The 13,460-nt window shown below is 43.9% G+C and overlaps 2 protein-coding genes across 3 annotated transcripts in view; both read left to right on the top strand.

Annotated features, from left to right (window-relative positions):
• The window catches only part of prmt7 (protein arginine methyltransferase 7), a 522,441-nt gene that overhangs the window by 373,984 nt on the left and 134,997 nt on the right, over positions 1–13,460 (top strand). The gene's annotated exons all lie outside the window — the stretch shown is intronic.
• Positions 8,423–13,460, top strand: part of nav2b (neuron navigator 2b) — a 44,277-nt gene continuing 39,239 nt past the window's right edge. For both annotated transcript variants that reach the window (XM_072662921.1, XM_072662920.1), the window contains exon 1: positions 8,423–8,660. In XM_072662921.1, the coding sequence (XP_072519022.1) occupies positions 8,572–8,660 (89 nt within the window). In that variant the 5' untranslated portion in view covers positions 8,423–8,571. The remainder of the gene's footprint in view (positions 8,661–13,460) is intronic.

Genomic DNA, 13,460 nt, shown 5'->3' with positions numbered 1-13,460 from the left:
GGACTGGACAAAATGTTTAAATTCTAGGTAGATTCGTCTGTAATTTGCTATAAGTTGGGCGATGGAGAAAAACACAGACATGGTTGGATCATAGATGGCCAGTGAAAGAGAGAATTACACCAGGACCAATTGTAAATTTCATCCTGACTAGGGCAAAACACAGCATTTTAGGTCACAAGATTGTTGAAAGTGCTTCCAGAGTGGAGATTTTTGAGAACTCACTGTTTTCAGTGTTTTCGTGCGGACCAGCAAAATTCCACTTTTTCGTAACTCTTCACAATGGTTGTTACTGACCGCACATTACAGTTTGACAGTACGGTCTTTGCTCAGACTCCAAATGTGGGTGATTCAGAAAGACTTCTAATTTTAAGCTTTTTTTTGGGTGCTTAAACTCAGTGAAAGATCTTCATTGTTGTGAGAAAACAACATTGTATTTATGTCTGTTTTGGCTGTTACACTTGCCCTTGAGGAATTTCTCTGTGACTGCCATGCTCATCCCAGTGTTTTAGTGTTGTTCTTGCATTCTGGCGTGGATGAAGAGATTAAAAAATGACATTTTAAAAGACATCTGGATATGTATGGACTGGGCCTGGGAATTAGCAGAGAAGGATCATCTTAGCTAGTTAGCATTGTAGCCAGGCCCCATTTGAACATTTTACGTAAGTAAATAAACTAGATTTTCCATTCAATTGCTGAGAAGTTAAACCATAAACTTCAGCTTTTATTAACAGTCAGATTAACACCAGATTTATGGCAGTAAGTCTGAGTGGTCCTCATCAAGTTGCTGTACTTTAGAGAGCTTTTGAGTGATCGCTTGCTTTGGCACTGATGGCATCTCCGTCAATTCCTGTCACTCAGAGGCAGAATCTTGGCACTCAAGGAATTCCTAGCACCCCCTACACTTTCAACAAGGTACTGCACTCTGTTGAAATGACCATGTGACCATATGGTCACCACTCAAAGTATTTTAGCAAGTGTTTTTTAAGTGAACAATGTTTTGTTTTTGTAATTGTGTTAGTTGGTGTGTTATTTCGGTCAGGATGAGGGATGTGCCAGCAGAGTAGCCAAACGGAGGCGACGCCGAAACCCCATATGAGCCGGAGTGCATTTGCAAGTCTGTTCAGCCGAAGATAAGGGCAACAAAACTAACAGAAAAAGGGGAGCAGACTTCCCCCTGCGGCGGCGCTCCGGTCGACAGAGAGCGGCTCTGGAGGGGGCTTAGTAAACACAGCATAGCATACACCACTCTCAAAACAGGGGAAACAAGGAGAGAGAGCAAGAGAAGCCGAGACTGACCCCTCTTATCTGTCATCAGCTGGAGGAAATGGCCGCTTCCTTTGCCACCACCGATCCAGATTCTGCATGAGCGGCTGAGTGACACTTCAGACATAAGCCAGTCGTCAGTCAGCTCCCACGACATTTAAATACTCTAGTGCAGATTAATGACTTTCTGAAGTTGAGATCTGGAGGTTTTGCTTGTTTTGGTGACCGTAACATGGTCATTTACAAGCCTAATGATACGCAGACTGTTGTTGTAAGAATCCCCAGAATGGTGCTTTTACTGGAGAAGGAACAGTGTCACTTTAATGTAGATTAATGGAACAGAATTTTCTTTAAAGATAATTTCTCAGACCGTGTCTGTAGACCCATTCCAATAGGAAGTGGGTGTATTTATGGACCACAGCAGATTGCAGACTGAGATTTTGGGCCAGTGCTTATTGGCTGACAGATGCTAATAAGCATTGCTGTAGTACTGAAGTCCTTAAGTACCTTTATTTTTATTTTTATTGTACTCAGACTTGATGGTATTTGTTCAAACTTGGTAGTTTTTGTACTCTGACTTAGTAGCTTTACACACTCACTTGATTATTTGTAGATTTGATAGTATTTGTACTTGGACTTGTTAGTATTTGCATTCATACTTGAGGGTATTTGTACTTAGACTTGATAATGTTTGTACTCAGACTTGTTGATATTTGTACTCAGACGTAATGGTATTTGAACTCCAACTTGTTAGTATTTGTACTCCAACTTAATAGTATTTCTGCTCAGACTTGGTAGTTGGTATTTGTACTTTGACTTGGTGGTATTTGTACTCAGACATAATGGTATTTGTACTCAGACATAATGGTATTTGTACTTGGACTTGATAGTATTTGTACTCCAACTTAATAGTATTTGTGCTTAGACTTGATAGTATTTGTACCTGGAATTGATAGTACTTGGACTTGTTGGTATTTGCAATTGGACTTGTTGGTATTTGTACTCTGACTCGATGGTATTTGTACTCAGATGTAATAGAATTTGTACTCTGACTTAATGGTATTTGTACTCTGACTTAATGGTATTTGTACTCTGACGTAATGGTATTTGTACTCTGACTTAATTGCATGTTTACTCAGACTTAATGGTATTTGTACCTGGACTTGATAGTACTTGTACTGGGACTTGATGGCATTCATGCTCAGACTTGTTGATATTTGTACACAGACTTTATGGTATTTGTACTTGGACTTGATAGTACTTGTACTCGGACTTGTTAGTATTTACATTTTGACTTTTTAGTATTTGTACTCAGACTTAATGGTATTTGTACTCTGAGAATTTTACTTGACCTTGGCCGTAGGCTTGTTGTTCATAATCGATCTCCACTAGTCATGGTCTTGGACCTGAAAAGGTTGGCCTGACTCCAGCCCTTCTCATACAACTGTTTGTGTGCAGTTTGGTATTTAATTAAATGCCTTTTTGATACTGTGGAGTATTGAAGTATTGTGTTTGAAAGCATAAACATTTTATATTCAGAGACCCTAGTCAGCATCTCTTGTGATGCCTGCCCCGGGAGCGGAGGACGGCTGGATTCCTCTTTAGACCCTTGTTGTTACAGAGCGGAGGACAGCAGCCTGGCGGTAGGAGCTGGATGGCATTTCTGCAGTCTCACTCTATTTGATCAGATCGGACGAACAAAGGGAAGTCCAGTGTGTTGCTGGAGTGTAAAGCTCTTCACATGCCGGAGAGAGACAGTAGAAGTGCTTCACACCCCGCCTGGGGGCAATGAGCTCCAGACAATGAGCTTAATGACACTAAAGTGCGAAAGCAACCTAATGCCTATTCACATGCTAATAGGGGCGAGAGAGAGAGCGAAAGAGAGAGAGGAGAGTGTCCAATTCCACCCCCACTCATGCTACTTGTTGTGCACTACCTCAGTGTGTATGTGTGTGTGTGTTTAAAAACATCTATAATGACCTGTATTGCCCAGTTGATTGTACTTTAAGAAAGTGTACGAGACATACCATGAGATTTAGTCCTCCTGAAGTTGGTAAGGAGACGAGCTGGACGCAGCTGGACGAGCCGGGCGAGCGCTGTACAGCCGGGCCTGTGCTGATTCCTCATCCAGAACCCCATGCAAATACAGACCTTTACTGCTGCAGTGAGAGCGGTTCTGTTTGAACAAGAGAGGACAGAGATGGAAAGATAGAAAGACAAGACAATGCATACAGTCATTCTCTCTCTCTCTCTCTCTCTCTCTCTCTCTCGCTCTCTCTCTCTGCACATGCCAATTTACAGTTTTGGTCACATGACTATACATTGTAACATACTCACATGTATAACATGCTCATACATACTGTAATCATAACAATAGGAAGTATAATTTAGAGACTTTAGGGGGTACAACTGTTATTAAAATTGTAATTAGTAATAATATTAGAAATTCCTTTGCAGCATAAAACTACATGTGAAACTATGATGTCATGCCTTATGCCTCTCTCTCTCTTCCTCTCTTGGGCACTGGGCAAAGCTTCTGCATTTCCTCCCCAAAACAGTCAGAAAGTGGCAGTTTTTGGTGCCTCAGTTTCAGACAGAGCTGGGAGGTGGTGGTGGTAGTGGTGGTAGTGGTGGGGGGCATTAGAATAAGTATGGGAACTTAAAGGAAATGCAGAATGGTTTCACAGGTAAAGTGGTTGCTATGGTATCCCAGGAGGTTGCTATGGTGTTGCCCTGCCATAGCTGTTGGTTGTTTCAGATGGTTGCTAAGGTGTTGCTATGGTATAGGTGTGCGGTAAAATGTCCAATGCCGAAGGTTTCGCCCCCAAAAGCTGGTTGGTCCAAACGAAGAGCGAAGAGGGCCGTGGGCGTTCCCTCAGTTGGGGCATGTGAGAGTGACATCATCATCAGTTCTGAACAATGCGCCATTCATTCCTATGGGTAAAAAATGTACGATAATTTTACGAAAACTGTACGACATATCAGTTCATGAAGCATAATGCATATAATAACACTATTACTTCTATGATTTCGCCACTTTTGGTGTTTGTAGTTTTAAAATGTGACCAGTAGAGATTTTTGATATGAAGAGATTTTTGGTTAAAAGTTTGTGGACAAATCTGAATGGATTCCTATGGGGGAAAAAATCAGTTGCTACACGGAAACCGTGCATGATGTTCCTCAGAGGAGCAGGTGAGTTTAGGAGTGGACGCTTTTCTGCGTGGTCGAGCTAAACCCAGCTTCAGCTGCTCTCTTCCACAGCAGTTTCCATATTCAAAAACAAAGGACAGAAGCATGCAAATCACACCTCGCCTGCAGAGAACACACACCTTTAATTAGAGCAGTGCAGAGTGGACGAGAGACAGAGAGACAGACAGAGAGAGAGAGAGAGAGGGAGAGAGAGAGAGACAGGAACTATTCTGAATTCCACACTCATTTGGAGCACAGGAAGCTATGTCATTACACATGCCTGGCAGAGGAGGTTTGGACATGAGCACTGGTGTGTGTGTGTGTGTGTGTGTGTGTGTGTGTGTGCATGCGTGTAGGTACCTGGTGATTATCCCTATAGCTGCTGGGTTTTATGATGGCCGGAACCTCAGCGCTGGCTAAATATGCAGCAGTAAGTGTGTGTATGTTCTGCCTGATTTCATTCTGATGTGTTTTTTTGGGTTTAGCTGCAGCTGTGTCGCCTCCGCACACACACACACACACACAAACACACACACACACATACACACACACACACACACACATACACACACACACACACACACTGCTGTCTGCTCCCGAAAACAGGTTTGTGTTTTTACAAACGGCTGCTTTTGCTCGTTCAGACCTAAAGCTTGTGCGTCCAATTCTGGTGAGCATTACTTGACAAAAGTATTGGGACACCTCCTAATTCATTGTTTCTTCTAAAATCAATGGATTTAAATTGTTGGAGTAACTGTCTCTACTGTCCTGGGAAGAAAAAGAAGAAGGCTTTCTACTAGATTTTAGAGGAGCATTGCTGTGAGGATTTGATTGCATTCAGCGGCAAGGGCTTTAGTGAGATCAGGATGTTGGATGATGATCACCTCCCCACCTCATCATCCTTAACTCCCCAAATCATTCCAAAAGTACTGGATGGGGCTCCACCACCATCATTCCAGCTGCTCCACAGCTCAATGCTGGGGGGCTTTATACCCCTCTAGCCCATGCCTGGCGTTTTGGCAGTGCTTCTCTACAAGGACTAGACAAGCTGTGTGTGTTGGTGTGCATTTGCACATCTGTGTCAACAATGGGTGCACCTTAAAGTAGCTAGGGGTGTCCACAAACATTTGTGTGTGTGTGTATTCGGTGTATTTCTGAACATAATTGTAAATATAACAAAATCGTCCAAACGAGTCAAACTTTAGTGATTCAGTGATTCATTGAATCGTTTCTTTAAAACAGTCATTGAGTCGAATCGTGAGTTCAGAGAGTTGCGCTCCTAGTGAAGCTTTTCCAGAGCTTGAACAGAGCCGCGTTCGCCACATCTGTCCATAATCCTGCTCTTCCGCTCAGGCTCGAGAGAAGCTGACCTTTGACCTTGTGACGTGACCCAGAGAAAATTCCTTTTCAGGAGAAAACGAAGCTCTGTGGAACGAACTAATTGGGCTGGTTTTCATCCTAAACTGGCCATGTGAGCCTCAGCAACACTAACGATTCACTAATCCATACTCCCCACTGATCACACACACACACTCAGTGTAAACATGGACTGTGTGTGAAAACTGTTAGAAAGTCATTAATGATTACTCAAATGAGTTTGAACCAACTCTCTCTCTCTCTCTCTCTCTCTCCTTATCTTTCTCACTCACTCACTCACACACACACACACACGTACACACACGTAAAGAGGCTGTATTTACGCTGTCCGTACCTGTCGTGTAACAGCCTGTCTGTCTGTAGGCTGCGCTGCCTCTGTGGATTTATGGTGTCAGGCAGATTTACACAGCGCTGTTAAACCTGCTCTGCTGATCAGTGTGTGTTTACTCCCCCATGCTCAGGTGTGTGTGTTCAACAACATGCAGCCTGACACCGTTGGAAAGTTCTCTGTGGTGTTTATTGTCTAAATACACTGGGTGGCCAAATGTTTGTGGACGTCCCTTGTAATTAATGCATTATACTTTACGTTGCTGACACGGATGTGCAAATGCACACAAACAGCTTGTCTAGTTCCTCTGGAGCAGATAAACATGAACCTATTGGCTCCATGCTGCCTAATGCCAGGCGTGGGCTTATAGAGGGGTATAAAGCCCCCCCAGCATTGAGCTGTGGAGCAGTGGAAGAGCTGTGTTCTCTGGACAGTAGAGGCAGTTACTCCAACAAAAATGCCATATTGCCACATTATATATATGTATATATATAAAATTTGTATTTATTCATTTATTTATTTCAATACATTTATTTATTTGAGATAAAATGCAAGAAAATTAGAAAATTAATTATTTATGACATGTATTTTTTAATTTCTACAAGAAAGTGTGGTTATATTGTTGCATTTAAACTTTTAACTTAAATTAATTAAAATATTTAAGTCAGTGTTCTGTTAACTTACTATTAAAAGTTCAGTAAGGTCCCAGTTTTGCAATATAACTTTTTAAAGCTATTTCTTTTATTATTTTTAATGTATTATTTTGTTATTTTTTATTTTATTAATTTATTTATTATTATACGTTTTCTGTGAATGACTGTATATTGTCACTCTTGAAAAAAATTATCTCAGAAATCCTGTATAAAAATGTAAATGTCCAAACTGGTCAATGAAAAAATGTGAAAAGGAATATTTATAAAAATGACAAAAACCTGCCCTGTTTTGGAACCTATTTCAGACAAACATTTTAACGCATGTTCACAAAGTTCTTCTGTATGAATAATGAGGTAGAGCTCTACGTTAAAAATGAATATGTGTGCACTGATCCAGAGCTGAGTTTTAGTGCTGATGAGTTATGGAGCACTTTTAATGAAGGTCATGTTTTTATAGTTATTATTATTGTGTTATTATGTCGCCATAGAATATCAGTAATAGCTGTGCTAGCAGTATTATAACAGGTCAGGCTGAAATGTGAGCTCCAGGATCTGTCTCTGTTCTGTGGTCAACCTCTGTCCTGTGGTCAGTCTCTGTCCTGTGGTCAGTCTCTGTCCTGGGGTCAGTCTGTTCTGGGGTCAATCTCTGTTCTGTGGTCAGCCTCTGTCCTGGGGTCAGTCTTTGTTCTGTTGGCAATCTCTGTCCTGGGTCAGGCTCTGTCCTGGGATCAGTCAGTCTTTGTCCTGTGGTCAGTCTCTGCCCTGGGGCCAGTCTCTCTCCTGGGGTCATTCTCTGTTCTGTTGGCAGTCTCTGTTCTAGGGTCAGCTAGTTTCTGTCCTGGGGTCAGGCTCTGTCCTGGGATCAGTCAGTCTTTGTCCTGTGGTCAGTCTCTGCCCTGGGGCCAGTCTCTCTCCTGGGGTCATTCTCTGTTCTATTGGCAATCTCTCTCCTGGGGTCAGTCTCTGTCCTATTGGCAGTCTCTCTCCTGGGGTCAGTCTCTGTCCTATTGGCAGTCTCTCTCCTGGGGTCAGTCTATGTTCTGTTTGCAGTCTCTGTCATGGGGTCAGTCTGTTCTGGGGTCAGTCTTTGTCCTGTGGCTAGTCCGTCTTAGTTGTGTCTTTCTCGATCCTGGGTTTAGTCAGCCTATGTCTAGGGCTTAGTCAGTCTTTTCTGAAGCCTGTCTCTTTTCCGGGGTCAGTCTCTGTGCTGGGGTCAGTCTCTGTTCTGTGGTCAGCCTCTGAACTTTTGTGTTTTACTGCTTTTAGAGCTTTATCTGAGTAAACTCTGTTTTCAGATCAGATTACTTCCTCTCTCTCTCTCTCTCTCTCTCTCTCTCTCTCTCTCTCTCTCTCTCTCTCTCTCTCCCTTCCCTTCCCTCACTCCCTTGCTTACTCAAGCCACACCTCTCAACCTGTGGTTGGCTCCTTCTGGTTGAGCACAGTCAGTCTGTGAATGTGCATGTGTGTGTGTGTGTGTGTGTGTGTGCGTGTGTGTGATTGAGATAGAGAGAGGGAGGGAGAGAGAGTGTGCTTCAAGGGAGGTTTAAACTCTCGCCCTCTTTTTTCTTTCTCTCATTGTTTTGACCTGAGAGGCAGAGACAGAGAGAGAGACAGAGAGAGAGAGAGAGAGAGAGAGAGAGCAGACACACACAGAGGAAGAAAAGAAAGGGGGGGACAGAAAGAGAGAGACAGGGTAAGAGGAAAAGTCTGAGAGAGAGAGAGAGAGAGAGAGAGAGAGAGAGTTAGAGTGGAGGTCACCTCATGAAGCTCCCGGCCACGCAGCCCAGCTTCAGCGGCCGCTCGCAGGCTGTGTCCAGCCGGAGGACTGACTGCTACGGCTCTTCAGACCAGTGAGGAGGAATTTTTTTCCCTTTGTTCAGAGATTTATGGAGACAGTTACCTCTGCCACGTGGGACTGTTTTAGTGTGTGTGTGTGTGCATGTGTGTGTGTGTAGAGAGAGAGAGAGAGAGAGAGAGAGAGAGAGCAATGAGTTTAAACGTATTATAACTTAAGATTTATAATTTTTTAACTCAATGCAATGCAATGCAGATTTCCCAAAACACATGGGAAACTAAGAGAGAATGGGAGAGAGACACCGAGAGAGAGAGAAGGAGAGAGAGAGAGCGCGCGAGAGTGAGCATGTGTGTGTTTGAAGCCAGTGTTTTCATTTAGTCTCTTCTGTCTTCCCTCCTCTGAGCTCCTTTCTTGTGCAGCACGTTTCACAAGTCTGGAATCACTTGTTGTATTAATGCTTGTTATTGTATTCAGTAATAACTCATATAGCCTGTATGGAAATATTATACCCTGCACATCAGTCCAGTTCAGCATTTTCTATGCAGATGTTTAATATCTAGTCCATAACCATGTTTATAAATTTGACTACTGAAATATTAGGTACCTTTTCCGTAAATTGCCATTGGATTGCTACCCTGCTTGTTATTGGACCAGTACCATCAAGAGAAAGGTACCCCTCATGTCACTGCGGTGGTACCCTGTCTATTATTGGGCCAGTACACTGAAGAGTAAATCAAATGTACCCCTTTGACCCAGGCACTGGGGTGGTACCCTGCCTATTACTGGGTCAGTACCATCAAGAGTAAACGGTATGTACCCCCTTCTTACTGGGCCAGTACCCTTAAGAGTAGGCCACATGTCGAGACATGTCACTGGGGTGGTACCCAGCTTCTGAATGGACCAGTACCCTCAAGAGTAAGCAAAAGGTACCCCCTCATGTCACTGAGGTGGTACCCTCAATAGTAAACCAATAGTATACCTTCATGTTATCAGTGTGGTACCTTCAAAAGTAGGGTAACTGGTATGCATCCCTGCTTATTACTGGGCCGGTACCCTCAAGAGCAAGCGAAAGGTACCCGCTCATGTCTCTGGGGTGGTACCCTCAAGAGTAAGCCAAAAGTACCCCCTCATGTCATTGGGGTGGTACCCAGCTTATTACTGGGTCAGTACCCTCAAGAGTAAACAGTATGTACTCCCCTATGTGACTGGGTGGTACCCAGCTTCTGAATGGACCAGTACCCTCAAGGGTAGGCAAAAGCTACCCCCTCATGTCACTGGGGTGGTACCCTCAATAGTAAACCAATAGTATACCTTCATGTTATCAGTGTGGTACCTTCAAAAGTAGGGTAACTGGTATGCATCCCTGCTTATTACTGGGCCGGTACCCCCAAGAGCAAGCGAAAGGTACCCGCTCATGTCTCTGGGGTGGTACCCTCAAGAGTAAGCCAAAAGTACCCCCTCATGTCATTGGGGTGGTACCCAGCTTATTACTGGGTCAGTACCCTCAAGAGTAAACAGTATGTACTCCCCTATGTGACTGGGTGGTACCCAGCTTCTGAATGGACCAGTACCCTCAAGGGTAGGCAAAAGCTACCCCCTCATGTCACTGGGGTGGTACCCTCAATAGTAAACCAATAGTATCCCTTCATGTTATTGGTGTGGTACCTTCAAGAGTAAACCGAAGGTACCTCCTCAGGTAACTCCCTCATGTCACTGTGGTGGTACCCTAGATATTACTGGGCCAGTACCGTCAACAATAAGTGTTCAGTATAGAGCGTTCTCAAGTTCGCTGACCGCATGCGCTGACCCCAGCTATCCAAGCCAGGATATGCAGAGAGAAGAATTTTCTTGTACTGTTTAAGTGTAATGACAATTAAAGGTATTAGAATTTGATTTAAATACGGCCTCATTCTTTGCACCGGTCAGCTGATTGCTTCTCGTGTTCAGTTCAGTTCGAGCGGTCAGTTCGCTGTTTTGAGGGCTGTGTGGGTGAAGGCTGGCGGTGCACTTTTTTGCACATTAGTTCGTCGTGGCCGACAGACTTCCAACACACTCTTCTTGTGGTGTCAGCAGTTGTCTGTCAGACGCTCCTGAATGCAGACGTGGTCATAAGTGTCTGCTCTGTTCATTGCCTGTTTTCTTAGCCTTGCGTTTGTCTGCGCATCAGCGACTCTGCCGCATTCAGAAGCTGCAGATGTGCGCCTCTGTCAGAGCAGCTTGAGGTGAAACTGCACGCGGTGCACAAATCAGCGCGCCAACACGGCTCCAGATGTGCTGAGGAAGGGCCTTGTGGATTGCTCTTCTGAGCCCAGTAGCAGCACTCATTGCATCTGAAGGTAGCGATTCAACTGCATTGAGGGGGCGTAAGTTTGTGGACACCTGCTCTTCCAATGCAATTCTCTAATCAGGAATGTTAATTGACATACACTGATGTTGGATGATCAGGTTTATCACTCGTATTGGATGCCGCTCCATCACTCTAGAGAGCACAGTTCCACTATAACAGCCCATGCTTGGCTTTATACCGTATACTGGACCATGGCGTCCAGTTCTGTTGGCAGTGTTTTTCTATGGGGGGGCAGCTGTGGCCTAAAGGTTAGAGATGCAGACTTGGGGTCAGAAGGTCACAGGTGTTATCCACTAGACCAGCAGGTAATTCAGGGCTGGAGGAATAAAGGAACAGCGCTTTCTCCTCCCTCAATATTCACCCCTAAGGTGTTCTTGAGCAAGGCACCTAACCCCCCAATTGCTTTCTGAGTGCTGAGGTGGCCGCCCACCACTCAGGGAATGCGATGTGTCAACTGCGTAGGTGGGAATCCATAGTACTGGTGTGTGGTGGCAGTAAAGTGTAATCATTAAGGCTAAGTTATAAGTAATTCAGTAGTTGTTCCACCTTAAGGCAGCTGAAATCACAAAAAATGATGGGTGTCCACAGTGTGTTCAGTAGGGGGGGTCCAGTACGGGTTTATTCAGAGGGAAATTTATTTAGTAGGTGTTTGTTCAGTAGGTGTGTATTCAGTAAGTGTGTATTTAGTAGGTGTGTGTTCAGTAGATGTTTGTTCAGTAGATGATTATCTAGTAGGTGTGTGTTCAGTAGATGTTTGTTCAGTAGGTGATTATCTAGTAGATGTGTGTTCAGTGTGTGTGTATTCAGTAGATGTGTGTTCAGTGTGTGTGTTTATTCAGTGTGTGTGTGTATTCAGTAGATGTGTGTTCAGTGTGTGTGTATTCAGTAGATGTGTGTTCAGTGTGTTTATTAAGTAGGTGTGTATTCAGTAGATGTGTGTTCAGTGTGTGTGTGTATTCAGTAAGTGTGTGTTCAGTGTGTGTGTGTATTCAGTAGGTGTGTGTTCAGTGTGTGTGTATTCAGTAAGTGTGTGTTCAGTGTGTGTGTGTATTCAGTAGGTGTGTGTTCAGTGTGTGTGTATTCAGTAGATGCGTGTTCAGTGTGTGTTTATTCAGTAGGTGTGTGTTCAGTGTGGGTGTTTATTCAGTGTGTGTGTATATTCATTAGATGAGTGTTCAGTGTGTGTGTGTATTCAGTAGATGTGTGTTCAGTGTGTGTGTATTCAGTAGATGTGTGTTCAGTGTGTGTGTTTATTCAGTGTGTGTGTGTATTCAGTAGATGTGTGTTCAGTGTGTGTGTATTCAGTAGATGTGTGTTCAGTGTGTTTGTATTCAGTAGATGTGTGTTCAGTGTGTTTATTCAGTAGGTGTGTATTCAGTAGATGTGTGTTCAGTGTGTGTGTGTATTCAGTAGGTGTGTGTTCAGTGTGTGTGTATTCAGTAGGTGCGTGTTCAGTGTGTGTGTTTATTCAGTAGGTGTGTGTTCAGTGTGTGTGTTTATTCAGTGTGTGTGTGTATTCAGTAGATGAGTGTTCAGTGTGTGTGTGTATTCAGTGGGTGTGTATTCAGTAGCTGATTCTGTATGGAGCCGTAAGAAGAACCGGGGGCTCTGAGATTTAACCCCCTAATGCTGAACTAAGTAGCCAGAGGAAGCAGGCTGGGGCAGTCCGGTCCAGATTGGCTGGACCTTTAATAACAACACCCCTCCCCCAATTTCCTGCCAGTAGAGCACCTTTCCACCCCCATCCCATCACTTTGGGGCTTGACACTAATCTTGTCTCCAAAATGTGGGGGAAGTAGGTGTGTGTGTGTGTGTGTGTGTTTCTCAATGGATCTGCTCTGAGCACCTGTCTCCTCACTCACTGCCAGTTAATTAATTTCTGTGATTCATCATCTCATTGTGTGTTGTTCAGAGAGGGCTGTCTGGTTTTATTGATGGACACCTGGCTGGAGGGGTGGGAGGAGAGTGGGGGAGGGGGCGAGAGAGAGAGAGAGAGAGAGAGGTGTATTGCTAACTGGTGAAAATGTGTACAGAGTCTGAATCAATAATGAATGGCCTCTCAATCTCTCAGATCTCTGCCATGACTTGTAACGTTTCTGATGTTTCTAAACCTGCCTTAAGCTCATGAACGCCTGCTTCTCCCAAAAGACACGTTCACACTGTTTTGGCTTTTGGGTCTTTCTTCTGAGTCGTGGTTCCTTTCAGTGTTGCTTTTTTTTAATCTTGGTTCCTCTCAGTGGTTCTTTCTTTCGAGTCTTGGTTCATTAGTGGTTCTTTCTTTTGAGTCTTGGTTCATCAGTGGTTCTTTCTGTTGAGTCTTGGTTCATCAGTGGTCCATTGAGTCTTGGTTCCTCTCAGTGATTCTTTCTTTCGAGTCTTGGTTCATTAGTGGTTCTTTCTTTTGAGTCTTGGTTCATCAGTGGTTCTTTCTTTTGAGTGTTGGTTCATCAGTGGTCCATTGAGTCTTGGTTCCTCTCAGTGATTCTTTCTTTCGAGTCTTGGTTCATT

The sequence above is a fragment of the Salminus brasiliensis genome, chromosome 19 (genome assembly GCF_030463535.1).
Source record: "Salminus brasiliensis chromosome 19, fSalBra1.hap2, whole genome shotgun sequence".
Lineage (NCBI taxonomy): Eukaryota > Metazoa > Chordata > Actinopteri > Characiformes > Bryconidae > Salminus > Salminus brasiliensis.
The sequence above is the reverse complement of the archived record's forward strand: the minus strand, read 5'-3'. Positions and strand labels throughout refer to the sequence as shown.